The sequence below is a fragment of the Helianthus annuus genome, chromosome 17 (genome assembly GCF_002127325.2).
Source record: "Helianthus annuus cultivar XRQ/B chromosome 17, HanXRQr2.0-SUNRISE, whole genome shotgun sequence".
Taxonomy (NCBI): Eukaryota; Viridiplantae; Streptophyta; class Magnoliopsida; order Asterales; family Asteraceae; genus Helianthus; species Helianthus annuus.
Window position 1 is genome coordinate 179,566,934 of NC_035449.2, and position 25,821 is coordinate 179,592,754.

Consider the following 25,821-nt stretch of genomic DNA (forward strand, 5'->3'; position numbering starts at 1 on the left):
AATATTTTTAATTGTAGTAAAGTATATTTATTTGTTAATGATAACAAAACTGAACAAAAAATTATCATTGTGGTAATTGTAGTTAAACATAATAACGATTAAGCAAAATAGAAGTTACATGTAGTATAGTTATCCATATTAATTGTAGTTATCCATATAATATTTTTAATTAGTTATCCGTAAAGCATTTTAAATATAAAAATAGAATATAAATTAATATTATATTGAGGTAGAATATAAAAGTAAAATTATAAAAATGAAGAAGAGATTGTCATATTCCATTAATTTGAGTCTTTTATTTAGATTAGATTATAGATATAGATATATGAATAAAATAAATACAAAAAATCTCTTTATCTGTTGTCATCCTTCCAAACAACCTTTTGCCCTCAATCACCATGTTTAATATAATTACTTCATATTTACAAGTTAAAACCAAATTAGGCAAATTGCATCTTTTAATGATTGACACGTATATTACAAGTCACAACAAAGATTTTAGTCATATAATGTTCCCTTAATTACGGGAACTTTACTTTTAAAATAAGGAGCACAACATGCCATGTCGGATATCATAGATTGAATAATAATATTTAGATACAATTGCAACTTTTCCATTTGGAAATCAACACTAATAACGGCGAATAATAAGGGTAAGGCAGGGTGACCAATTTGCGCACCACTACCAATTGAACAACTTTTTAAATCAAGGATGGGCTGCAAAGTAGCCCAATAGTCCCACCAATGGTGCGTTTATGTACGTCGTTGGCTCCGTTTCTTGAAAGAAGGGTCTAGAGTCGGGAAACGCGTCAGTGGTGTTGGGCCCACCAACTACGGCTCCAATCAGTACGTTTGGGTTTGGGTCTGGGCTAAAGAAGTAGCGGGACCCGGCCTGGCAGCCTATGTGGGCTGGATGGACTCTAACCGAGGGTAGCGAGCTACCCCTGTGGTGAATCCTTTGTGGGTATCGTGGACCGTATCCCACCATATACGACATTCTCATCGGATTATCTCCTAGAATATAGTTCACCTATGAATCAAACAACAAATGTATAGTAATTTAGAACGGATAGTACAAGTTTTCATGCACGATATACTAGGGGTGTTAAACAGTTAAACCAGACTAATTTTGCCGGTTTGAGATTCAAACAATTTAGTGTTTAATGTTTGATGGTATAAAGGTTCAGTCCGGTTTGAAAGTTGGAACCTTCGATGTAAATGATCCGGCCATCTAAAATTTACTATTCATTAGAGAACATGAAAAAAGTGGGAACCGGGGAACGGTGCATTTAACATGTTAAATAAATCATAAAAATCCAATTTAAAATGCTAAAAAAATTCAAAATCTTTTTCGGAACTTTTGCATATAAAGATGTGTAGAAGCTATTCCAATAAAAAATCATTTATAAAAAATACTTTTTTTACTGTTTTTTAAACAATTATTTTTATATTTTTAGTTTTTAAATTTTTTATTAGAAAAGTTTCTACATTTATTTATATGAAAAAAGCTCCGAAAAACATGTTTAAAAAATGATTTTTAACATGTTAAATACATGGTTCTCCACTTTTTTAGTGTTCCACAGTGGACCCTATATATATTAAAATTATAATCATGAACCATCTTTATCGATTTAAATCGTCCAGACCATCAAACCCATACAACGGACCGGTCTGGCCGGCAGCTCACACAACCGCTATGGTTTGTTGTTTCTTGAAACCGTAGCTAACAGTTTGGTCTAGATTTTTTTTGTCAAATCGGTCGAACAGAACAGTAAAAAGATGAGTTTGATTTGATGGAAACAATCAATTCATTATGAGGGGCGGTCCAAAGGAGGCCCATGGGCCATGACTCAAGGGAATGTTTGTGTAAAACGTTAGAAAACATTATGACTAAGGAATGTTTGTGTAAAACGTTAGAAAACATTATAACTGCCATATTCTAAATTCAAAATGGGCCCGGAATTAATTGCAGCCATCCATCTGGCAACAACCCATGTCATGTGAATGGGCCCGATATTAATGGATAATTTCAAAGCGCCCATGACGCCTCAATCAAATCCATAATTCCATCATAAAATTCCATTTATTTTCATTCTTTAAAAAACTACTTTTTACCATAAATTCCATCATAAAATTCCATTTATTTTCATTTTCTTTAAAAAACTAATTTTTAGATTTTTATAGAAATGTTTATATAAAAATAGAGTTTTAAGTTTTAACTAACCTGACGTCTGGCCAAACTTTTAAGAAGAGCAGGGGAAGCTGTTTTATCGCCACATGGCACAACACGATTGGCGTGACTTAGGTAGTTGGAATAGGCTAACAGTAGGAAAGACAGTGAAGTCACATGTTGCATATTACTTCCTCCAGCCTTAAATATTAATCCACCTGATTATATATCACCAAATCAAAATTTCAGAAATTAATTATCTCAAAACCGGTTCGGGTCAAAAGAAGGAAAACAAACCTGGTGAGTATTGAACTTGAAGATGTGCGGTTCCTGGCAATAACGAGCATATGAAAGCATCGGCGTTGTTCTGGAATGATTTTAAATTGGGCGATTTTCCCATCAATACTTCCTGTACAAATGTTTTTACACCAGAATTATTAATTGTTCACATAACATTAGTGTTAAATGGGTCGTGTTCACATGTTCAACAAGAATTGACATGAATATGTTTAAACTAACGTAAACATACGAATTTCATGTTAGGTTTGTGATGTGTCTTTGTATCGTGTTATAAATTCAAGTAAAATGTCATTTTCGTCCGTGAGGTTTGGTCAGTTTTACGACTTTCATTCAAAGGTTTGTTTTTCCGAATCTGGATCCAAAAGGTTTAAAATCTTGTCATTTTCATCTGGCTTGTTAACTCCATCCACTTTTACTTGATGAAAATGGCAAGGTTTCAAACCTTTTGGATCCAAATGCGGAAAAACAAACATTTGGACGAAAGTCGCAAAACTGGCCAAACCTCAAGGACAAAAATAACATTTTACTCTATAAATTCACACCCCTACATGCTTTGGGGCGCGTCATAAACGCATACCCCTATACGATATTTGTGTGTGTACTGTATAGCAATATCATATAGCAAAATGCACATAGAAATACAGTAAAAGTTTCATATTGACATATCAAACTTATAAAACTAAACTTTTAATGATGCTTTTGGTCACATAAAATAAAACAAAAATGGATGATTTTTCATATCAAATTGAAGTAAGGTCACTATCTGCCTAAGCTTTATGAAGGTATACTAATTACATCTATCCATAAAGTATGGAAACTAGAAAGGAAGTGTGAAGTGTCACTACAATCCTGTTGCCCCTTTCATTGCCTTTATGCACATGCATTGTTGCAGAAAACTACTGGCCATAGATGGGTCCCACCACATTACTCTCAGAAACCTAAACATTGAAGGGGGTACATAACTATTGCATGAGTCCATTCTATTTGAGAGTAAAGACCTAATAAATGTAGTCCCTGCATTTGTTGTATATAGAGGACACTGTTTCTTGATCAAGGACATGGTCTTATTGTATAAAGAAACTAGACCAATAGACCCACATTTCTTAATTTGTCTAAATGCATATTATGGCATTTGATGATTTGAGAACTAGAAAGTTGTATTTGCCATAGCTTTTGAGGGTAATCAACTTGTTAGTTATTATTATGTTTCTGGATCATAGATAAATGGTTTAGAAATGGTCACATTAAGATTGGTCCCACCTAAGCATGTTTATATGTAAAGTTCTCTTATCCACAACCAACGCATAAGTAGCACATGAATTTGTATTTAGGTACTCGAGTGAAAACTTCCCAACTCATCTTGCATTGCTTCCACCTAGGGATGCAAACAAGCCAAGCAGCTCGCGAGCTGCTCGAGATCGGCTCGAAAAAAGGTCAAAACGAGCCGAGCTTGAGCCTAAAAAATTGCTTGTTTATTTATCGAGCCCGAGCTCAAGCCTGACATGTGAAGCTCGTCAAGACTTAGTTTAATATTAGTTTTTATTAATATTTAATTACCCCTTATTTAAAGTTGTTAGCCCGAACCTAAAAATAAGCTTGTTTAGTAAACAAACTCAAACCCGAGCTTTATTTATCGAGTCCCTGAGCCTAAATGAGTGTGTTACTTGTATTATTTTTGTTGAATATATTAATTAATAGACAATAAACTAGCCGAGCTCGAGCTTGAGAAACTACCAACGAGCCGAACTCGAGCTCTCATAAGTTAATCGAGCTTGAGCTCGAGCCTGGTCTAGCTCAGACTCGGCTCGGCTCGTTTGCACCACTACTTCCACCCAAGAATGCTTAGCTGTGGTTATGGTTGCTTAACAAGCAAGTTGAGCCAGCTTTAGCTCGGGCTCAAAGCTAAACAAGCCAGCTCAGCTCGGCTTGAAACTCTTGACGAGCTGATATTTGAGCTTAAGCTTGGCTAGGATAAATCTCAAGACAGCTCGTGGCTTGACAAGCCAGCTCTCTTATCTTTAAAATTTCAAAATACAATGATGGTTTATGAGTCTATCTATTCAATGAACCTGATGATATTGGATTGAACTAAGATGTAAGAAGTGACAGGCAAGCAAAATCTATTTTTTGACAACATGACCGATTATTGAGTGAAAATGGGGAAGAACCCACTTGGGAATGAGGCCCGCTTGTGTTTTTAACTTTAGATATAAACATGATTTACACCATAGAAACTAAACAACCATGTGACTTGCTGACACAAAGGTGTTATGGAGTATGTCAAATATTAGAATAGACACAGAAGAGGAATATCGAGACACATACATAAGACAAGGCATTTGATAAGATCAGTCATAAATTAGAAAAAAGAAATTGAAGTCCAGATTGTTTCCAACTTCAAGGTTGTATTCTCACTAATTCTAATAAATAAATTGAATAATCATACTTGAAAATTATGAGAATAATCGATTTGTGGTATACGGGGAGATATATTGAAAACCCAAAGATAGTTAGGGAGAAAACCTTGTAAACTCCTGCGTAACAATTTTTTTGAAAAAAATAACACATGTATTATACATATTTTTAAGAATTTTGAGCAAAAAATAAATAAAAAAGGTGCCAAGCCAATGTTTAAAAAAAAGTTTTTATGTAACATATGTAACAGTCGCGTTAAACAGAAACTTGTTTTTTTTTTCAAAAAAAACGCCGAGTCATTTAAAAAAAATCTATGTAACATTGCGTAACTCGATTGTTACATATGTTACACAGAAACTTTTTTTTGAAAAACATTGGCTCGACGCTTTTTTGATTTTTTTTCAAAACCCTTACATAATATTACATGTTAATTTTTCCCAAAAAAAAAATTGTACATGGGAGTTTCCCGGGTTTTCTCCCAATACTTACATTTGCGGTGTATTAATATAATGGACATATGTTGTATATTTATTATATTTTCGGGTATGTAGTAGATACGCTTTGGAATTTACAAGCCTACCTATTTTTTAAAACTGTATATATGAGAAAAGTAATGGATAAAACTAATATAAGAAAATATTTTAGATTTGTATGTTTAGGAATTATGACTGTAAAGATAAAAAAACAAAATGTACTATTGTGCATACCTTTGAAATAAGAACATTGATGCCAGCATGTTTGTTATCCCACCCAAATTCATGAATGGTGTCTCCTGCCCTCAAGATGACCTGATTTCGTACTATGTACTCCCTATATTGCCGTCTTCTTGATGCTTTTTGTAACCATGCTGCTGCCCATAACAATTCATCCTGATAAAATCAACCCGTTAAAAAATGTTGCATACTTAAAATAAAAATATAATAATACAAATTTAATCATAGTCTCTTGATGTGTATAATTCATGCATAGTCACTTGATTTCGCAAAAATGACAATGCAACATGTATCCAACCAGTGGCGGATCTAGGATTCCGACCAAGCAGTAACGTTTTATAAATAAGCGGTAACGAAATCGAAAAAACGTCAAATTTTTCCAAAATTTACACTAAAAACGTCAAAAAATTTCCGACCAAGCGGTAGCGGAGGCTACCCCTTGTTCCATAATACATCCGCCCCTGTATCCAACTACAGCGTTTATAATTTGTAACCCCTCGAATTACACAGTATTGTTTTTTAACAAAAAAAAAAAAGCTAATTACAAACTAACTACGCAATCACAGATGGAGTAAAAGCCCAACTTGAAGCAAAATTATATACTTAGGTAATTTGTAACCCCTGTGGTTTGTACAAAATAACATACTTAGGTACTAATAGTTTAAAATCACCTTCTAGGGTATTAACTTTTCATTTTGTAACGTTTGCAGGTATTAACTTCTAGGGTATTAACATAGTTAGTCCCTGTGGTTTGCACAAAATAACATACTTAGGTCCTAATAGAATGTGATTTTAAACCTAAAAATAACGTTAATACCTCCAAATGTTACAAAATGAAAAGTTAATACCCTAGAATGTGATTTTAAACTATTAGTACCTAAGTATGTTACTTTGTGCAAGCCACAGGGACTAACTATGCAATTAGCTCTATTTTAAATACATTTTCTTAAAATATATCAGATTGACCAAACTTGTTAACTAAAATATCGATCAAATTTATTTTTAAGATATCATTTTGACCGTTACACTTTTCTATGGCATGAAAAACACAATCACAACTAAACATGGGGCACTTGGCGCAAATCTTGGCAAGATTTACACGAATTTGTTTACAAAAATGTTTTGCAACCGTTAGACCAAAAACAAAAACATAAAAAAAAAAAAAAAAAAAAAAAAAAACAGTCGTACGTCCATTTTTGCACCAATGGCACAAAATTTGATAATTTTGGGACAAGTGACATATTTTGGTTGAATGTAATCATTTGTAAAGATCAAGTTGAAAGAAAAAATTAAAACTCAAGGACGGTAATCAAGTTTGGTCAAATGACTACTTTCGTGATTTTATTTACTTGACATCAATTACTGTTTATAAATGTAATGGCATAAATACTATTTTAATATATTAAATTCAAGCGAATTTCAGTAGGGCAATGGAAGAGATCAAGACATATGGTTATCTTTGGATAAAAAATAGAGCGAAGTTTCGAGCTCTTTCATGGGAGGATTGGTGTAATTTCAATGTCGCGTCCTTTGGCGTATAATTCTGTGTATTCGTGTACTGGTGGATGACCATATCGTAATTCTGTGTATTCGTGTACTGGTGGATGACCATATCAGTTTAACGAGATGTTGACCGATGTGCTCTCTTATTTAATAAAATTTTCGTTTGCCTTTCAAAAAAAATATATTAAATTCATATAAATTACTACTTATTCCTATAAAATAATACCTCGTAGCCATTGTTGTCACAGTAAAAAGGGCAAACAGCAGAGCTCAAGTAATCGCTATATGCACCTCTGTAAGTGTCAGCAAACCGGAAGACCTATCAAAGATCAAAGTAAATGAAGGGTATGTAAAATTGCTTTGGAAAGCGTTAAAGATAACAGGAATATGTCCAACTTCGGCCATATCCCTTTGGGGCCCAATTGCTATAAATGAGTGTCAAAAATCATATTAGATTATTTACTTTTGAAAAAAAATTACCAATTTAAAGATGAACACAATCACACATTACATTGACTGATAAGCACACTTTTATTCTATCATCTTTTATTGTACCATTGTTGGTCTCAATCTCGTATAAAACGTAAGAAAAAACCTTAAAACTGAACTTCGATTAGGCGCATGTGAGTATGTGTTTATTATTCACAACATAACATTATAAAACTTTGATTTGTATCCTTGACCAAGGTGTAAAGGCTGCATTAGCCTTAAAACAGTGAAAACACATGGAAAACACTAGGCAATTAATTGTGTAACAAGAATGTAATGCTTTTAGCTTTAAAAGGAAGTTAGTTAACGGAATTTTAATAAATGGCATCCCATGTGAATAAAGTATGTCACATTAGATATAAGATTTGTCTTTTTAAAAGTAACTTTCACTATTCGTCCTCATAATACTTTGTCTCAATGAATTAAATAGTGAAAATACAAAACATAAGTTTCATAGTAATTATTTTTGTACTATTCAAAATAAAATATATTGCTTCTCAACCCAAAAAAGATCCTCAATACCTTTTTCAAATCTAAGAAAATCTTCTTATATAAATTAAAAATGTAATCTAATGTTTGTTAGATATTTCTGAAAGGTGTGTTCATAAACCATTGAAAACCGATTAGTTCAAACCAACACATATCCGCCAGTTTAGTCGATTTGATATCTAAACGTCTCAATTCACAATTCTCTTAGACAGGTTAGGCAGTTTCACAGTCCGGTCAGGTTTAAAACTTCGAATCGACAGTGAATCCTAATTAGCATTTTAACGTTTGTTATTTATACTATTCATTTTCATAATATGTACTTATCAAGAATCACTTTTTAACATTATAAACTTTTTGATAAAAACCAATGATTTAAAAAAATATATATATAGTTCAAACCACCAAAACTAAACCATCAAACCGATTGGCTTTTCAAGTCCCCAACCCGGCCAATATGGTTTTTTGACATTCCTCAAAAACGTAGTTAACAATTCGAGACAATTTTTTTTAATATACGAGCCGAACTTATTGCGTATATCCTAATTCCGGTTAATTTAATATAACTAGGTTAAGGTAATTGCTTTTTTTTACCGACAAATTTCTTTACTCATGTCATTTGTGTGACTTGACCTTGAACCCAAGACCTTCCTTCCTCGCTTCTAAGGTGTTTAAAGTCTTTTGCGTTTATATATTACTTTTACCTTTACTTTCAAAAAATAATAATACCACATTTAATAAAGTAACAAACAAACCAACTAACCAATTGACACGTATGAAAACCATATGAACCGTTACTTTACCCTTATAACAAACTGCCAAGAATAAAAACGCACCTTAACAGCACGGTTAAGAAGAATCCTGGAGTACACAGGATCACGTGACCGGAAAACAATCGAAGCAGCGGCCAAAGCAGCAGCAGTCTCCCCTGCCACCTCAGATCCAGGGTGGTTCCGATCAACCTTATACACCGTCCGCAACGTATCCATATCCTCCGGCCTCTCCCAACAGTTATGGTCCGAAAGAGGATCCCCTACTTGAACGTAAACAACGCCGTCTGTGGCAGTTGCTTTTAGTAAGTAATCTGTTCCCCATTTCACTGCCCTAATTGCGTTTCCGAGCTCTGCGCCCATTAATCGGCCGAAATCGATTACGCTCCATGCCAGCATTGTTGTGGTGAACGCCATTGGGAAGTTGAACTTTATGTTGTCTCCGGCGTCGTAGTATCCGCCTCTTAGATCGACCTATAAGGTTCTTGTTTGTGAGGTTTTGAACGAAAATATCAAACAAAAACAGAACGAAAAAGCACAAATGCACCTCTGTGATACCGAAATTTATAGATTAAAACAGATTTAGATTATGAACTCGTGATTTTAACCTAAACGATACTTATCAGAGGGAAAAACACGTTTGAATAATCAACTCGAGATTTTAACCTAACGAAGCTAATCAACTGATGAAAATTGTACAGAAACAGACTTAAATGAACACAAATGCACCTCTGTAATAACAGACTTAAATGAAACGCACAACTAGACGACTGCACTACAGAATTTCACAGAAAAAGCATATTTAGATCATGAACGCACGATTTTGACCTAAAACGGAGATTATCTGTTAGCAAACGATTAAAACGTCAAAAGTAAGCCTACATTTTGCTAAACGATTAGATACAGATCATGAACGCACGATTTTGACCTAAAACGGAGATTATCAGTTAGCAAACGATTAAAACGTCAAAAGTAAGCCTACATTTTGCTAAACGATTAGATACATTTTATAAACTACTAAACAAAAAAAAATTAAACGCACAATTGCACCACTGTAACACCAAAACTCACAGAAAAAACTCATTCAAATCATGAATACACGCACGATTTTGACCTAAACGAAGATTATCGGTTAACAAACGAGTAAAACGTCAAAACTAAACCTACATTTTGTTAAAACGGTTTAGATACACGTAAAATACGATAGAAAACATAAACAGTTACTTACTCCGGCGGAAGCTCCGTCGTGCATGGCGGAATGACTCCGCCACGTGACGCGTTGATCCGGCGGAAGTCTGCCGGAACGTTGACCTTCGAAGAACAGAATGCATTTCCGGAGAGCATCGGAGTAGTCATGTGCGGTGACGGAGGCGGAGAAGATGAGGAGGAGAGTGAAAATGGCGAAAACCGCCGGAGAAGTTGCAGGTTTTGGCGCCATTTTGAACTGCGGGAGTGAGGGATGATGATGGATGAGAAAAAAGTGAAGCGGCGTCGTTTGGTTTTATAGAGAGAAAAAGTAATTCATTGGATGCTTTGAGTATGGGCCAATGAGAGTGAAACACGTGACAGGGTCCGAAAGGATGGGGGTGTGTGGGTTAAGATACCGATGAGCAGTTGAGCACAGGGGTTTTGGTTTGACTTGTGCAGTTGTGTAGTGTGTGGGTTGACCGTTCGGGTCGGGTTAGTTTCATAGGGTCCTCACGGTGCTTAATTGGGTGGTTAAACGAATGGTGTTCGTGACTTTCTATTTGGAATGGCAGAATCTTGTTTGTAAGGGGGGACGGGGGGTTTAGAGTAGTGGCTTCGGGTATCCTTACCCGCATGTGCACACCCTCGCCGACCGACGGGTAAGGGTTGTTCTTTGTTCAAGCCGCAAGGTTAAATTTCAAGCTAGGAGAGAGACTAGAGAGAGTTGTGTGTATAGACCTAAGGAAATGAAGGATTAGCCTAAAATATATATGTATCTATGTATGTATAGGTGTGTGTGAGAAGGAGGGTCGGCTTGGACGTCGATGGCGCGACGCTGAGGACGACGACAGCCGTTGGTAGAGATGGCAAAAAAGCCCAAGCCCGACGGGTATACCCGAAACATATGGGCCGGGTATACCCGAAGCTCAATGGGTATGGACCGGGTACGGGCTTAAAAAATGAAAAAAAAAATCGGGTACGGGTATGGGATTTAGGGATACCCGCCTGATACCCGGCCTATCATATTATAGATTTTCGTATATATAAACTTAGTACGTGTACTTATTACCTTCTCTATAGTCATATGCAGTGGCGAAACTTCACAATGAAGACAGAGATCGAAAACGTATATACTAAAAAATTTCTATAGAACCGGGGGTCGAAAACGTATATGCCCCAAAATTTCTATACGAAAACTACATATATAACATTACTGAGCGAAATGTTTGGGGGGGTCGGGCGCCCCCTTCGGCCCCTCTTAAGCTGCGCCCTTGGTAGGTGCTTGCTTAGTAAACAAATAACTTATTTTTGAGTATGTATATTAGATATGAAAGCTATCACTCTTTATTATGTGGATGTTTATGCAATTAGGTGGTCCTGATACAATTACTTAATTAAGTAATCGTTTTGATTTAGTTTGGTATATTTGGTCTGAATATGATATGTAAGTTATTAATCATATTTCCATTTGTTATAGTCATTATAATAGTAATTATATGAACATCAAAGTAAAAAATTGCACATTTGTCCCAATAGGTATTTTTATAAAATTAACGGGTATACCCGATACCCGCGGGTATGCCCGATACTCGACGGGTAACGGGTCGGGTATGGGACAAAGAATTACAACCAGGTACAGGTCTGAGATTACCACTACCCAGCCTAAGTCCGGCCCATTGCCATTCCTAGCCGTTGGAAGTGGTGTTTAGGTTGGCGTCGGGCCTAGATGTGGCGGGGACGTCCCAACACCGAGTGCCCTTATAAGTAACCATTACCACTATGTTCCATTCAAAACTAACCTGATATATGATAAGGGTGGGGGTATAATGCTCGGTGAGTGGTGCGGGGAGTGGGAGTCACCGATCGGTGACCACACTCACTTGATTAACTTAATCGGTGAGTGAGAGAGAGTTTAGCAAAATCGGTGTGGAGTCACCGAATGTGAGTGATGGAGTGATGGAGGAGAGAGAGAGGAAAGAGGAGAGAAGAACCAATCAAATTTTTTTATTTTTTAACCTACTCAAACACCTTAGAGTGATTAACTATACTTCTTGATTGAGTGTAAAATGAGGAGTTGACATGAGATAATATTATTGGGTAGTATTTCACTCAATCACCCTAGAGTGATTAACCATACCCTCCACCCTAAATAACCGTTAAGTTAGTCCCCACACAATATAGTGCCGTTAAGGCGTTAACTACCATCCAAGGGTTTAGACCAATCATTTTCATGGTAAATGAAGAGAAGAGGTGGAATGGTGAATGGCGTAAATGAGGGTGGGGGCATTTAAGACATTTTTACCTAATTTGCCTTTTGCCTTGCGCCCCTCTACCCTTCACGGTTTCACCGCCTTTTTATGATATTCACTTGAAACTTTGTGCACTTTCCTTCCCTTTTTATTTATTTTTTTGGCTTATTCTCAAAAACAGAAATAATCCAATTATTCCTTTATAAATGTCTGACACAAGATTATATTATTGTATTTTTATTGATTAAATTATAACTTTTTTAAAGAATCAAACCTTTTCTTCACATTTTATATGCTGTCAAATCTTTTATTTATTTTGTGACATATGTGTATTAACTATTAAGACTATGTAAAGGAGAACAAATGAACAAACTATTTTCTAACACATATGTATTAACTATAAAGACTATGTTAAGGAGAACAAATGAACAAACTATAAGAGTATAAGACTATGTGTAGGCTTCGTTAACGTTTTATTGATGAAAATATGATGTTACGTGTAATGGCGAATCTATAAATTATTTTCTAGGGTGGAAGTGAAGGGTTTAACTAAAATTTCAAGAGGTGTGATCGGAATTATTGCCTATAAGATCATTTGTAGAGTAATTTTAATAATTACTCTATGAGTAAATAATTATGAAAATGTCACCGCGTTTTTCTATATTTTCACCCTATTCGTACGTTTTGTATGATAAGCGTATTGGTATTAGATCTTTTGTCAATATTTTTATATATTTATTATTATCTTTTCTCTCCTCAACTCACAACCACTTTAAAAAAATATTAAAAAAATAATAAGGGTGAACAATGTCACCCCAAATATACAGATGAAAATAACATTTTCTCTTCTCTACTCACAATTACTCAAAACCATTTTTTTATAATATCCATAACTCACTCACGTAAAAATGTGGAATAGGATGTGAATGCTCTAACGCTGACAACTATGAATACAACACAATATAATATTGTTATGGGATTCTTCTACTCGAGTTTAAAGTGAGATCGTCATATTAATGTATTGCTTTAGTGTACTCTAAAGTGTATAATCACTCATGATTTAAACTCGATATCTACGGATACACATGGTAGTGTATTTATGTGTTTTTAACATGGCAAGTAAAGGTCTTTATAAGCGTCTATGAATATGTAGAATCTACGCTTTTAACCTTTTGATACAAATGTAAGAATTCAAAAATTGTTTCAGAAATTTATGTCACTTGTTCAAGAGTTCATTTCATATGGTTATGTATATGCTTATCTATTTTTATATTGTACATATATGGGCACACAAAATATCATTTGGGTTCCCAAAAGATCCCAAAACAACTATAATATTTTTATGGCAAATTTAGTTCAACATCACTTGTTTCACCTAGATGGTGAATAATATTCTACTTTACTTTTTTATGTAATATCATTGCAGATATCTTAAATAGTTAAATGTCTTGTTTTTCCACACCAAATTGCTCATATAGTTGTCTCTAATCATTCCATATATTAAAATCTCACTAACATGATTCGATTTATAAAAGTGATTATAAATATTTATAAGTTGCAAAAAGAATAATCGAAACTCGTAATATGTTCGAATAAACTCAAGTTTAATTCCTCTTCTCAAATCTTTCATCTTTTAAACTGCCAAAATGGTCCCTGAGGTTTGGTCACTTTTGTCACTTTAGTATAAAATTCAAACCTTTTGAATCTGGTCCCTATGTTTTAATTTTGTTGTCATTTTCATCCAAAATCAAAATTTGATAAGATTTTTCAGTTAACATCCAACTTTTTTGACTTTTTCTTCTCTTTTAATGAAGGGCAAAATAGTCGGATTTTTTTAATTTGTTATATTAAAACGTTAAAAGACCATTTTGTCATCCGTTAAAAAGGAGGAAAAAGACAAAAAAACTGGATGTTAACTGAAAATCTTATCAAATTTTGATTTTAGATAAAAATGACAACAAAATGAAACCAGTAGCACACCCTTTAATTTTTTTTAATCGAGTCACTTTTTGAATATGTGTGATACTGATGAACGGGACCCACTATCCTGTGTTATATCACATAAAAAAATTACGAGTATCAAACAATAGATAACACCAAAAAAAATTGTTTGTTACACTTTTTCGGGTTTTTACGCCCCGCTAGCGGTATACGCAATATAATGTATATATGTGTAGGCGCTCGGGTGGCAAAAGTGAAAGTGCACCAATTTTAACATCATTTTACTAATTTCGTGAAAATAATAGAGGGAGATGGAAAATCATGCATCATGTGGTGGCGTTAATAGCCGAAAGAAAAGTGAATACATGCACGAATTGGCATTTGTCTTAATTGCCGAGTGTTATGTGCTTTATGTCCAATATTTGATGCAAAACTACCATCGAGCCGGGGGTCTCACTGGAAACATACTCTCTATTCTTACGGGGTAGAGGTAAGTCTGTCTACATCTTACCTTTCTCAAACCCTATCTTATTTTTGCTGTTGGTGAAATTTATTGAGTATGGTGATGATCCAACAGTTGTGTCTCCCAATACACCAAGCACATAATAATCTAGTTCGATCAGGTCAAATATTCTGATTGACTAAAATGATAATATAAGATAATTTAAACTAGCTACCGTACAATGTTTGAAATGCTTGAAGTAACATAAGGTTATTATAAAATAATATACATATGTGTGGGTGTGTGTGGTGGGGGATGGAGTACAAGATGCGATCTAGTAATGGTGGCTTGTAAATTACATTGTTCGGATACAAAGAATCTAAAGATTAATCCGAGAAGATAACTTATCATCACACACCAAGTGGCCATGCTACCAGCTTTTGTTCCAAAATAATCTATACTATATAATAAAAGAAACCACTTTAGGGACACTTGTCATTATATTAGGTCATCTCTTATAGATAATTATTATTTTAATTTAGGAAAATTGGTATTTAATAAACCAACCTTTAACCAGTTGGTAAATAATAATCCTACCTACAGAATTGGTAGAGAATAATCCTACGTTTTAACTTGTTGGCTCTGAACGAACTTCTCTGGTTAAAAGTTAACAGAGTTATTGTTTTTGATGATGTGGCTAATTTTTTTGATTATGTGGCTAATGGGTGATGACTATGCATAGCTTATGTGGAATTAAGAGTACCTCCCCTATATAAAATATGACTTTAACTTTTTAACCCTAAATTGTCATTATTGAACGGTTCATTTCACCTTCACAAGCGATCTTCATCTTCTCTCAGGTAATACTCTCTCCATTTCTCCATTAACGAGTTCATCATTTTCGTTTTTGAAGGTAATTTCGATCATCTCGTTCTATCGTTTTTTAGGGTTTAATGGCAGCTCATGACCGTATGTATGTACAGCTATCGCATGGAGGTATGTTCAAAAAAAAGGGGAAAAATTAAGTTATGTAGGAGGGTTAATTGACTATTTTGAAGTTGAGATTGATAAAATTTCATACTTTGAGTTAACTGGTTGTGTAATGGATTTCAAATCATATGAAAAAGATGATTTTCAACTGCAATACTTGCCTGTTGGAAAGAAATTGGATAATGGGTTAGTTGTGCTGAAGAACGACAAAGATGTAATGGAAATGTTAAATGGTTTGGGTGGTGACTTCAGCCGTTTGCTTTACCTTTATGCTGATGGTGGTTCTGTTAAGGCAAATGAAAAGCCCAAAGAAATAGCCCAGATCCAGATGAGCCCACTAACAAACCCTAGCCCAGATGAGCCCACTACAACTTCCAGACCTACAGGTAAGTTAACCAAATCCTTAGCTAGAAGGGTTTCAGTTGGCACACCTACACCACCTATAACACCAACAGTAGTTGAAGATGATGTTAGTTCAGAAGCTGATACAGATGATGATGAGTACAAAGAGGATGTTGGTGTAGGAGTTGATGATGGTTTTGAAGATGATGCTGGTGTAGGAGTTGATGATGGTTTAGAAGATGATGTTGGTGTAGGAGTTGATGATGGTTTTGAAGATGATGCTGGTTTAGATGATGATTTTGGTTCTGAAGCAGATACAGATGATGATGAGTACAAAGAATCTGTTGCAACTATTCGAAAAGTAACACAAGAAGATGAGGAATTGAAGAATGAATTACTAAACAAGTTGTTGTATGCACCTGAAGCTGTTGCCTTGCAAGATCTAACAGAACAAGGAACTGTTGACCAAGCAAGTGACCACAGTAGTTATGAAGATTCTGAAGGTGAAGTAAACTCCCCAGGTGAAAGTGAAGATGATGATATCCTTGGTAAGAAACACAAGGTAAATGTGCCAGTTGGAACCGAATGTACAGACTGGACTAAGTGGGAGTGGGTGCCTGGGACTAGATTTGCTAGTAGAGAGGCTTTCAAGGCTGCAATTAAGTTGTATGCAGTAGCAAATGGTAGAGATCTGAAAATAGCTGTCAGTGATAAGAAAAGGCATGGTAGGATAGGTGTGATTTGCAGCAAAAATTGTCCATTTAAGGAGAAGGATAAGGCTTGGAGGTGTGAAGTGTTCCCATCTAGTGCCACACTGTTTCAGGTGAAGGGATTTGATGATGTGTCTGTGGATATAGAGAACAAGAGTTGTTCATGTCGGAAGTGGGATTTGACTGGGTTGCCATGTTACCATATGTGTGCTGTTGCTGGTTTCTTGGGTAGGGAGGCCGAGGAATTTGTTCATGAAAGCTATAAAAAGGAGATGTACCTCAAAGCATATGACTACACAATACCTCCCTTACCATCAGAGAAATACTGGCCTGTAGTTGACCTTCCATTGGACCCCCCACCTGTTAAAATAGGCCCAGGAAGACCAAAGAAGAACAGGAAAAAGGATCCACATGAAAATCCAAAGAAACCAGGGAAGCTGACCAGGCATGGTATGACAATGACTTGCAGTGGTTGTGGGAGCAAGGAACATAACAAAAGGAGATGTCCAGAAAAGGGTAAGGTAGTTAGTGAACCTAAAAGGGCAAGGGGAAGGGGTAGGCCTAGGAAAGATGCTGATGGTCAGGTCAGTACTCCTGTTGATGTTGCTGGAACAAAAAGAGGCAGGGGAAGGCCAAGGAAAAATGCTGCTGGTCAGGTCAGTACTCAGCAATCTACTGTGTCCACTCAGCAACCTAGTCAAGGAGTTGTTCACCTTGCATGATGTTTTGGATGTTTAATGGAATGGTATTTTCATGATGTTTTGGATGTTTAATTTCAGTTTGTAATGTCTTAAACAAATGGATGTTTGTAATGTTTTGGATGTTTTCGTTGTTTTGGATGTTTAATGGAATGGTATTTTGGATGTTTAATGTACATTTGGTCAATATGGTCATATAGCATTCAAGTGGTAATTAACCTGTACATTTGGTCATATAGCATTCAAGTTGTAATTAACCTGTACATTTGGCCATATACCATCAACATTCAATACATTTCATAAGACACTTCATAACCATTACATTTCAAAAGACATTACATAACCATTACATTTCAAAACACATTACATAACCATTACATATTCAGTTCCCTAATTGTGATACACTTCAATGACCAAAGATGCATTTAAAACAAACAAACAACAGAACTAATACTATCACATAAGGGCTAGCAGGGCATTTTGACACTTTCAACTTGTGCTTCAATTTTTTGTTTTCTTCTTCCAACATCAACTTCTCCATTTCCAAATTCGAAAGCTTCATCTCCAATGCTTCATTCTTTTGGATTATGTGCCTGTTTGTTTGACTGATGTTCACTCTACATGATAGTGTTTCATCCACCTGTTCTTTCCATATGAAAAATTTACAATCCTCTCTCTATGAGGATTAATAATGTTGCCAGTTGCTAGAATTGAAAAATTGAAGAAAGAATTACTAAACTTACAGGCCAAAGTGGACATCCATAAAACTCATGTCCTGCTCTTGAACTACGATGCCCTGCAACCCTCCTGACAGCCAGCCGATAATGATGGCAGTACACATTGCCTTCCAAATCAACACTAAAAATCCTAGCTTTATGCGATTGAGATGTGTTTGAAGAAGATGAAGAAGGCATTTCTTTCAATCGGCTGTTCTAGGGTTTATGCGATCGAAGAAGAAGAAGGGGATTTATAAGGGTTGGGGTTAAAATGGTAATTTCAAGACTATGTAATGTTTTAAACACATAAGCTATGCATAGTCATCACCCATTAGCCACATAATCAAAAAAATTAGCCACATCATCAAAAACAATAACTCTGTTAACTTTTAACCAGAGAAGTTCGTTCAGAGCCAACAAGTTAAAACGTAGGATTATTCTCTACCAATTCTGTAGGTAGGATTATTATTTACCAACTGGTTAAAGGTTGGTTTATTAAATACCAATTTTCCTTTAATTTAATCTCTTCTAATTAATTATAATATTATTAGTTTAATATCTTATGGATAAATATTATTAGTTATGAATTTTAACTCTGATGTTAACCTTTCAATATTCATATCATTTTATAATAGATATAGAGCTTTGTTCTAATGAATTATGTATTTTTTTATATCTACAAAATGTAAAGCAAGTATGTAGCCATATAAATCATTTAAACTTATGTATCAAATACCATGTGACTATTGCTATATTGAAAGTTTTGGGTGTCAAATTTAATAAATTGAGGAATCAATTATAGAATGATTAAATATTATTTTAGAGAGGAAATCATAGTTTCAAACTGATTCATTTGATTTTATTCGATTCATGATGTTTTTTTTTTACAGAATTGGCCTGTAATAGTCTCAATTAGAGGTCATTGGTTATTGACAGTCTCACCTTTGAATATTTCACTCATCAATTCCACCTTTCACATATTTTTCCTACACCGGTCCCCCGTTAAAAAATCTTAACGAAGTTAAGTTTTTTTTTTTCCAAATTACAAACAGATTTTTTAGGGCTTTTGATCAGAACGACGATCCAAGTCCATTGATGTAAAACTTACCTCGAAATGGTGCTCCAAATGACTTGATTTTTGTTAATTGGAAATTTAAACACCCGAATTGAAGCGTTGTTTTCATATCGTTTGGAGTACCAATATTCATAAAATCTTAAATATAAAATGACTTATTTCACTCTTTCATATTTAGACCATGCATACTTTACTTTGTGATTTCACTTTACTCCATATTTAGACCATATACTTTAGTTCAATTTCTTTATACTCTATTCGGTTAACTTTATACTCGGTATTAAATTTATAAATAAGATTTTATCCAAAATTATATTTATTTAATACACTATTAATCCAAAATTATATTTATTTAATTAATATACTATTAATCTAAAGTTACATTTATTCAACTCTTGTCATACATAGAGTTTTTAAAGATTTAACCTTTTTATTATTTGGTATATAAATTACAATACACGATGTTCTTAAAAATATAATATTTTTTATTATTTAATATATAAAATTACATTTATTCAATTCGTGTAATAAATGCGGTTTTTAAAGATATATTGTTTTATTATTTAGTATGTAAAATTACAATTTTAACTCGTGTAATACACGAGGTTATAACCTAGTATTTATTATATATGAGATTAATAAATAGACATATTAGTTTTTATAATAATACCTTAAATGGTAGCTGTGTAAAAAAACTCTTAATACTATACATGGAAAACAATATATTAAGGCCCGAATATATAAAAATCGAGGTTTATTTGTAGAATATGCATTATATGTAGGTTTTAAGCCTTTTTTGTAGAATATGCATTATAAAGATATGAAAGTAATATGTAAGTTTTAAGCCTCTTAAGTCTTACCCATGCCTTGGGTTACAAAAACAAGTAAAGTAGTACATGTAATTTTGCAAAGAAGTAAGTTCATCCTCAAGCAAAGCAAAGCATTAGCGTACCATGTTTGAAGTGTGTTTGAACCACAATATGTTATGAAGCAAACATGTAAACTATTTAATATGTTTATTGATAATGATAGTGATTTCAATACGTATTTATAGATAATGATTTTAATAAGTTACACCTATCAACAATATGTATTTTAATACAATTAATGTTATATGCATTTTAAATTTAATACAATTAGGGGCTGTTTGACAACTTCTGAATGGTTAAGTGCTAAACTAGTAAGAGATTTGAACCAGTAAGAGGTCTGAACCATAAGAGTCTGTATAATACTTAACCGTTCAGAGGCAAATGTCTGACCAATTCAGATTAAAGGTCTTAACCATTTAGACCCAATATAATGTTTAACCATTCAGAAACAAATGTTTGAACCATTCAAACATCTGTCCGCAAAACAAACAGTTTGAACTACTAAGTGCTAAACCAGTAAGAGATCCGAATCATTAAGAGTCTCATCAAAAGGTAAACAAGCAGCCCCTTTAATGTTATGGGAAAGTTCTTTTACAAATAATCTTAACATACTAAACATACAAATTGAAGGAAAAGACAAGGTGTCATTTTTGTAATTATCAATAACTTTCAAAGTTACTCTACAAATGTATCTAAAAAACCTAACCCCCCCCCAAGCTAAAATGGTAAAAACTAAATCACCCCCAAAAACCTAAAAAAAACCTAACCCACCCCCCAAAAACCTAACCCCCCCCCCCCCCAAGCTAAAATGTTAAAAACTAAATCACCCCCAAAAACCTAAAAAAAAAACCTAACCCACCCCCCCCCCCCCCAAAAAAAAAAAAAAAAAAAAAAAAAAAAAACCTAAACCCCCCTCCCCCACCCCCCAAAAACCTAACCCCCTACCCCCACCCAAGCTAAAATGTTAAAAACTAAACCCCCAAAAAACCTTAAAAAATAAAAAAACACAAATATATATATAGGTTTGGGATCCTGTACAAAGGGCATAATTTGTAAGAAGTGTAAGAAATATTTCTGGAATGACAAGTGTCCATACTTTTAATTAATTCAAAAGGGTAGATTTGTAATTGCACATTTTTTGTCATTTAATTCAATTTCAGGATATCTGATCCAAGAATAACCGTCAATGAGATTGTTTAGGGATTTGAACGAATTTTGTAAATTACTGCAAGATACAATACGATTGTGTTCTACGCATCTTTCAATCATCGTTAATTATAAATACATAAACGATTATCAAATCGATATCCCCATTCCAGTTGTTTAACGTCTGCGCCTTTTTTCGATTTTGGTGTTTTATATCAATTTCAATGGAGTCCGGCGATGCAGGTTAATCTGTATATTAGTGTTTTAATCTCTTAATAGTTAGCATGTTCCGATAATTAGTAGTTTTTGTTCCTCGTTTTGTTGTTTAGTATGTCGTTTTTACAGGACATTTACTCTTTGTTTGATTTTGTGTGTACGTAGTGTTTTATACATTTAGTTGTTTAGGCGGATTGTTATTTTAAAGTTTTTTTCTTGATTTAGTTTTGTAGTGTTATATGCATGATCTGTAGTGTTTTATAGTCTAGAGATATATGCAAGATCAATTTTATGTTTTATAGTTTTTAGATGGGTAGTGTTATATGCATGATCAATATTCTGTTCACACATCATATTTCCCTTTTCATAGTGTTTTATACATTGAATTGCTTACCTCTGTTTTAGTAATTTTTGTTGTAGTGTGTTATAGTGTCATATGTAAGAACAACAGTGTTAGATTCTATTCACACATCTGAATCCCCATTCATAGTGTTTTATACATTTAGTTGTATGTTCTAGTCCCGTTCTAGTGTTTTATCATTGAGAAAGGTTTTTTTTTTTTTTTATCAGATGCATAGTGTTTTATCCACAATGTGTAGTGTTATATTATATACAGGAATATTAATTTATTTTCATAGTGTTTTATACATTGAATTGCTTACCTCTGTTTTAGTAATTTTTGTTGTAGTGTGTTATAGTGTCATATGTAAGAACAACAGTGTTAGATTCTATTCACACATCTGAATCCCCATTCATAGTGTTTTATACATTTAGTTGTATGTTCTAGTCCCGTTCTAGTGTTTTATCATTGAGAAAGGTTTTTTTTTTTTATCAGATGCATAGTGTTTTATCCACAATGTGTAGTGTTATATTATATACAGGAATATTAATTTATTTTCATAGTGTTTTTCCCGTCACAAATACTGTTTTATTCCATACAGATAGGGTTATTTCTTGATATAGTGTTTATTATCAATGTATTTATAAAAGACTGATTTGTCGTTTTTTCGTTGTAGATATTCCTACATACCAGCCCGTTGGTAATGTTCAGGTGTCCCCAAATTCTGGAAGGAGGACATTTATTCCAGATGTTGATGATTTGATTAAACCTCAGATGCATATGACGTTTGATTCGCTGGAAAATGCGTATCTTTTTTACCAAAGATATGCTAAGGCGGGAGGTTTCACAGCTAGGAAGGGTACTCAATACGAGCCTCGAAAGGGTTTAATACATAATAAATGGTTCGTATGCTCAAAAGAGGGTACTAAACCCTTAAAGGCGATTGACTCGACCCAGGAAGCTGGTAGTTCTAATGTTAACTCGAAGTCTAAGATTACTCGCAGGGTTCCTTCTATAAGGACCGGATGTGAAGCGTGCATTCGGGTTAAGTTAATGAAACCGGATAATCTTTACGTGGTTTATTACTTCGAGGAGTCGCATAATCACTCATTTGTTGCCGAAGATGACAGGTACTTGCTTCCTGAAAACAGATCTATGAATTACGTACAGGAAGAAGCCGTGAATGCTTTGAGTGCCATAAACGTTGGTCCAGTTAGAGCGTTTAACATTATGAGGACTCTTTATGGAGGTTTCGATAAGGTAGGCGCAACTAAAGTTGACTTCAAGAACTTTAAGAGAGACTTAAATAGGTATATAGCTGAGTACGATGCTGACATGGTTATCAAACGCCTAAGAAGGAAGAAAGAATTTATGCCCAATTTCTCTATGGAATACCTTACAACTGCCGAGGGCGTTTTACGTGCGTTGTTCTGGGCCGATGGTGATACAAAGAGAAATTTTAATATTTTTGGGGATGTTGTGTCGTTCGATGCTACTTATCGTCGTAACAAGTTCGTATCCTTCCTTTGTTTCTAGATACATTACATCCATAATAGATACATATCATAGTGTTTTATCAGCATGATAATGTCTTTATATTGTTTTGGTATATGCACGAAAAGACTTGTAACTTTTATATCATACTAGTAGTGTTTTAATTTTGCAAATACTTAAAAATGTATGTTGTTTCATGTTTTTAATATTGTATGGATTTTACAATATCAAATCAGTGATCACTCGCGTTTTTTTTTTTTTTTTGTAGGTACAATATGATGTTCGTACCTTTTACCGGCGTTGACAATCACTATCGTAATGTTACCTTGGGTGCTGCTATTATAGGGGATGAAACTGCCGAAACATATAGCTGGTTGCTCAACGCATTTCGGCAGGCGTTTGGGCGCGCACCACCTGTGATTGTAACTGATCAAGACCCCGCGATGAGGAAAGCTATTCAAGATACTTGGCCTGAAAGTAGGCACAGGCTTTGCATGTGGCATATAATGGAGAAACTCACTACCAAGGTTTATTAAATACCAAAATTATCTTTTACGACGTTATTTATTTTAATGGAATTGGTTTTTTTGTTTTTTTTGTACCTTTTTATATATGAATATGTCTGTTTTTGTTTATTGACGTCGTTTTACTTTTATATAATGTTTTATCTGCTTTTATCATGTATTTTTTTTTATTTAATTTTTTTCATTGTTGAATCGTTGTTTTTTAGGTTGGCGCCAACCTATGCAATAGCACTGATTTTAAGAGGAGGTTGTGTGATATTGTTTGGACCGATGCCTTACTGCCAGAACAGTTTGAAAATGAATGGGGTGTTATATTGGCTGATTTTGATTTGCTGAATCATGAATGGTTACAGTCAATGTATCAGATTAGGGATACATGGATCCCTGCATATTATCGCGATCAACACATGTCTGGGCTGATGCGTACCTCATCACGTTCGGAGAGTGAGAACCACTTCTTTGGGCAGTTTTGCAACCCGAATTGTACCCTTGTTGAATTCTTGGGGCATTTTGATTCTGCAATCGAAGCCCAAAGACACGAGCACAGGAAGAATGATCACGATACTAGGCAAACGAACCCCCAAATATTTGCAAAAGAGTTTGTCTTAGAGCAACAGGCGGCAAACATATACACACGGACAATTTTCTTTGATGCGCAACTTGAAATTCAGACAGCCATTCACAAGTGTGCTGTTGGAAAATGGGAGGATAGAGAGGATAACTTTGTGAACTTCTCTGTGAAGGACTTTTCTCAAGCGTGTACTACATTTTTTCAGGTAACTATAGGATGTAACAATTGTTTGTTTATAATTTTTCTTTGTGCATGGTGTTTTATCTTATAGTTTTGATTTAGTATATATTATTGTTCTCATTTTTTTTTGTTTGTATGTATTAGGTTATGATGCGGCAGCTAGACATGACCGTTAGTTGCTCATGCAATAGGTATGAACAATTTGGGCTTCTGTGTGCGCATATTTTTTGCGTTTTGCGGCTTCTTGATATCAGGCAGTTCCCTGAAAGGTACATAATGCGACGTTGGACAAGGGAAGCTGTTCCTAACAGTGCGCCGGGAGCGATTTTGGGGATTAGTGAAAGTGATGATCGGTACCAGCAAGTTAATGGTGTTGTAAGGGAGATAACAAGGTCAGCCGAGTCTCTTATCAACAGGTTGGTTTATAACTTTGATGCGTTGTGCGCTTTTAGGGACCATGTTGCCCAGTATCAATCGACCGCTGATCAGGCAGTCGTGAACGCTCCCCCTAGGAGTCGTCGCGATAGGTTTGCTGAAATAACTGGATACACGCAAGAAACACCTGTAACTGTTCGTATGCCGAAAACCGTTAGATTTAAAGGTATGGGCAAACCTTCCAGAATGAAGAGTAATCGTGAAATTGCCATTATTCAATCTGCGAAGAAAAAAAAGGGTCGCGAGTGTGGCAATTGCAAACGTCGGGGCCATAATAGACGTACCTGCACGTACCCGGCAAGGGAAAATGCCAACGACTCCTCAGAAAGTGATGAAGCGGATCTTGAAGGAGACGACGAAGAGGAGATAGAAGATGTGGCTGGTGAAGAAGACGATGATGAGGACCTAGACGATGAAGAGCAAGAGTAGTTGATCAATAAATTATGCAAACTTTGAGTTTTTTTTCTATTTTTTTAATGACGTTTAATTTTTTTGTTGGATTCCTTGTGTTTGACGTTTTTATTACTTAATGACCAGGTCGTTTATCATATTTTATAAATATAGTGTTTTATAACTAAGTTGTAGTGTTATATTACAGGTTCTAAATTTATTGTAAAGTCTGACATGTACTTATAGTGTTTTATCTATAAGTATAGTGTTTAATGCAGTAACAGTGACCTGCGGTATGGTGTTATTGTCATACACAGTTAGTTTAAGGTCTGTGTTTTACCATATAGTGTTTTAACTATAATTATAGTGTTTTATGTTTTTTGAATTTGTTTGTTTGTCAACATGGATAGAAATTGTAATTTTTTTTAATTAACATACATGAATTCCTTGGTTTATAAT

The 25,821-nt window shown here is 34.6% G+C and overlaps 2 protein-coding genes across 2 annotated transcripts; one reads left to right on the forward strand and one right to left on the reverse strand.

Annotated features, from left to right (window-relative positions):
* Positions 1 to 544: 544 nt before the first annotated feature.
* Positions 545 to 10,334, reverse strand: LOC110921001 (endoglucanase 8). Its single transcript, XM_022165263.2, has 7 exons — positions 10,075 to 10,334; positions 8,913 to 9,320; positions 7,328 to 7,420; positions 5,593 to 5,754; positions 2,468 to 2,579; positions 2,225 to 2,388; positions 545 to 1,030 (listed from the first exon to the last, which is right to left on the reverse strand). The coding sequence occupies exons 1-7, from the start codon at positions 10,282 to 10,284 to the stop codon at positions 707 to 709; spliced, it is 1,473 nt and encodes a 490-aa protein (XP_022020955.1). The 5' UTR covers positions 10,285 to 10,334; the 3' UTR covers positions 545 to 706.
* A 12,042-nt stretch (positions 10,335 to 22,376) lies between these two features.
* On the forward strand, positions 22,377 to 25,401 carry LOC110925305 (protein FAR1-RELATED SEQUENCE 5-like). The gene is made up of 4 exons (XM_022169261.2): positions 22,377 to 23,279; positions 23,531 to 23,789; positions 23,993 to 24,562; positions 24,682 to 25,401. The coding sequence occupies exons 1-4, from the start codon at positions 22,543 to 22,545 to the stop codon at positions 25,399 to 25,401; spliced, it is 2,286 nt and encodes a 761-aa protein (XP_022024953.1). The 5' UTR covers positions 22,377 to 22,542.
* Positions 25,402 to 25,821: the final 420 nt, after the last annotated feature.